The 3,649-nt window shown below is 55.6% G+C and overlaps 1 protein-coding gene across 1 annotated transcript in view; it reads left to right on the forward strand.

Annotated features, from left to right (window-relative positions):
• The first annotated feature begins 2,854 nt into the window (after positions 1 to 2,854).
• SOX9 (SRY (sex determining region Y)-box 9) overlaps positions 2,855 to 3,649 on the forward strand; it is a 5,414-nt gene continuing 4,619 nt past the window's right edge. Inside the window, exon 1 of the mRNA XM_010856479.1 lies at positions 2,855 to 3,647. Coding sequence (XP_010854781.1) covers positions 3,217 to 3,647 — 431 coding nt within the window. The 5' untranslated portion in view covers positions 2,855 to 3,216. The remainder of the gene's footprint in view (positions 3,648 to 3,649) is intronic.

Consider the following 3,649-nt stretch of genomic DNA (forward strand, 5'->3'; position numbering starts at 1 on the left):
CCCGCCCCCTCCCCCGCCCCAGACTGTTCAGCTCCCGGCAGAACGCTCTAGCTCAAACTGGGTCGACAGCCTCAGTTTCCCCATCTGCAACCGGAATATTGTGAACGGGTTTCTTTCCCTCGGGTTCCCTCTGACTCAAGTGCTCTGGTCGGGGGCTGCAAGCCTTCTTCCTTGGGCAGCTCAGGGAGGTCAACCTGCAACTCGGGGAGAGTCACACCCCCGAGCGAACCGAGTCCGCGCATGGAGGCGGGTGGGGCGGGGGGTTGGCACCCACTGGAGCCGCCTGCAGAGAGGCAAAACCGCCGCCCCCACTGACTGATCCACGATGCCCACGCGCCAGAATCGGCCTGGTCCTGGCACTCCGAGACGCTTGGCACCTTGGAGCTGGGGGTCCTTGCGGTCTGTGTTTCCCTTCTGGGCAGAACAGAAACTTCAGGCATCTCAAACGCTACCCCCACCCCTTCCCTACAGACGACACATCTCCCAATTCCCCTCGCTGGGCTGCCCAGAGGTGGACCTGCATGAGAGGACATATCGGATAGGAATTCCTGCAGAGAGAAATCTCTGCAGCGGGGCAGCCTTGACTGAGTGAAACACATCACCCCCTACCACCACCATCTAAGTTTTCCTGCAGTTTCTGAGAGTTAAGACAGTTTCTGGGCTTTTGGCGCCCTCTCTGGATGCAGCTAAAAATTGCAGCTCGTTTTTAAAGTCAACTGATTGTTTATCCTAAGTTTTCAAAAAGATACAAAAATATTGGTATGGAACAAACAGAAAGGAGATACAGATCTATAGCTTACAATTTTAAATTCTATGCATTACATAGCTCCTATTACATTACCACGTTAAAAAATATTTTTAAATGTACGTATTTGACAAATATTTAGTGAAATATTACCAAAAAAAAAAAAGTCACAGTCGTCTTCATTGCCTTCATGCCAGTAAACATGGGAATTACAATAAAATGCAACTAAATACAGATGGCCGGGCTAAAGCGTCTGCCCGAAGTTCTGGTCTCTGAGTCCCCTCTTGGGTCAGGTGTCTTTCAAATTGTACTAACAACTGCCCCCTCCCTAGGACACAGATATCAGTCCCTACTAAGCGGGGCTTTGTCTCCTAAGAAAGGACGGAGTTGTTCTTATACTTTCCCAGCGTATTCACGCGGCCAGGAATACAAGGCTGTTGTACCTTGTCTCTTAAACGGGTAAACAAGCTATAGAGTACCAGACACATCCACTTGTAAGTTACATTCGTTTAAAAAAGTAAATAGTGTTTCACAGTTCTGTAACTGGCTACCTTCTGAAGAGTTCCATTTCCTTAGCAAATGTCCACCTCTTCAGAAGAAATGGAAATGTCAGAGAAAAAAAATTCTCCAAGGAAAACATTCTTTGAAATCTTGCACTAATGTCCGCAGTTTGCAAATTAGAAATGAGAAGCCTTTGCTCTGAAGAGGGATGATTCACCGTGACAATAATTTAATTCGGAGCCGAACACTGGCGAAAGCCAGAAGGGGAAGGGGCAAGGTATTTAAAAGTGAGTTTTCCGCCGTTGTGCGTTTATTTGTGATTCTCAACACACGGAACCCGCAGGCGGCTAAGATTTTTCTTCCCTCTCAAAACACAGAGCCAACTAAGCAGTTCGTGTAAACACAAAAGTTGCGCTCAAATCACACTTGAAATACATCAGCAACACCCCCACACCCCTGGCCAGAACTTCCGAATGTCTGCAAGTCAGAGAGGATACGACTAAAGTCCAGGACCGCAGGCGCTTCAGCGCTCCAGGTGTTTTTGTAGGGGTGGCGGGGAAGGTGAAAGCAGGCAAGAAGCACGACTCCACCAAAATGGAGTGTTTTGTCTGCGGTGGTACCCATTTGTTTTGGCTTTTTCAAACCCAGTGACGGGCCTCGGCCTCCAGGCCCAGCACAGCCCCGTTCGCCAAGTTCGGTTTCTGAAAGCCAGAGCAGTAAGCGAACTCTCTCCAGGGGTAACTCTGCTCAAGTTCTGATTCGGCCAGAGGTGAAGGGCAGAACCTCGGGATGGTCTCCCTGTCGCTGAGGCGCGCGGCGGGGTGCGGGCTGAGGGGAGCCGGGGGCTGGAGAAGAACTAAGTCAGAGTTCAAGGTCGGAGAAGCGCCGGCCGGCTCCCGCGAGTGCGCGGGGCTCCGGCGTCTCTGCGGCCGCCGGCGCGCGCGGGGCACTTCGCTGTGGTTTTCATTGATTCTCTTTGCACCGAGCGCAGCCGAGTCCCGACCAGCCGCACGGGCTCCGGCGAACCAGAGCATGTTCATCTATTTATACGGATTATTACAGAGGAACGGCGGACGTTGAGTCACCAAAACATTTGCTTCAAAAGACAATTTCTAAGCACTTTTGGAGGAGGCAGGCTCCAGGAGCGGAAACTGGGCTAGGATTTAAGGAAGGAGCGACAGCTTTTCGAATACTGCAAACCCAGTTAAGTCCCCGGGACCGCGGAGAAAACTGAACAGAAATGCTTGTGGGTGGGGACAAATCTTAGTACACACACACACACACACACACACACACACACACACACACGCAAAGTTTCGCGCAGAGACGGCACCGAATTTTGATATTAAGAGAGGACGGCAAACTTACACACTTGGAAGTCCCGGGTCCCCCGCCTTCCCCGGTGCACCCCCCCAATCCCCCGCGGGACCAGAGGCTGCGATCGCCTCCCCGCTCCTCCCCTCTCCTCTCGTCACCCTGCCCAGCGCCACAGTCCTCCCCCCCCCCCTAAATCGGGCCCAATCAGCTGCCTGCCAACCCCTCAAATGCCGCGCCGTGATTGGTCCTTGTATTTATTAAAGAGCCGCTGGACTGGGAGTTGGAGAGCGCAGAGCGGAGATTGAAACTGACCTGGAACTTCAGTGGCGCCGAGACTTGCCAGTTTCACTCCAGGAACTTTTCTTTGCAGGAGGGAGGAGAGAAGGGGTGCGATCGCCCCCGCTTTCTGCTCTCTCTTCCCCTCCTCCTCCTCTCCAATTCGCCTTCCCCTACTTGGAGCGGGCAGCTGCGGGCTGGCCCCCGCGCGCCTTCCTAAACCCTCGCTCCTGCGGCCGAGTGACGCGCCAGGCTCCCCGGGAGCTGCTCGCCCCGCGCCCGGGCCGCCGAGGGGAGAGGAGCCCGCGCCTCGAGTGCCCGAGCCGCCGCGGCTTCTCGCCTTTCCCGGCCAGCCGCCCCCTGCCCCGGGCCTGCGTATGAATCTCCTGGACCCCTTCATGAAGATGACCGACGAGCAGGAGAAGGGCCTGTCCGCCGCCCCCAGCCCCACCATGTCCGAGGACTCTGCGGGCTCGCCCTGCCCTTCGGGCTCCGGCTCCGACACCGAGAACACGCGGCCCCAGGAGAACACGTTCCCCAAGGGCGAGCCGGACCTGAAGAAGGAGAGCGAGGAGGACAAGTTCCCCGTGTGCATCCGCGAGGCCGTCAGCCAGGTGCTCAAGGGCTACGACTGGACGCTGGTGCCCATGCCGGTGCGCGTCAACGGCTCGAGCAAGAACAAGCCGCACGTCAAGCGGCCCATGAACGCCTTCATGGTGTGGGCGCAGGCGGCGCGCAGGAAGCTGGCCGACCAGTACCCGCACCTGCACAACGCCGAGCTCAGCAAGACTCTGGGCAAGCTCTGGAGGT

Source organism: Bison bison, unplaced genomic scaffold (genome assembly GCF_000754665.1).
Source record: "Bison bison bison isolate TAMUID 2011002044 unplaced genomic scaffold, Bison_UMD1.0 scf7180017864371, whole genome shotgun sequence".
NCBI classification, from domain to species: domain Eukaryota; kingdom Metazoa; phylum Chordata; class Mammalia; order Artiodactyla; family Bovidae; genus Bison; species Bison bison.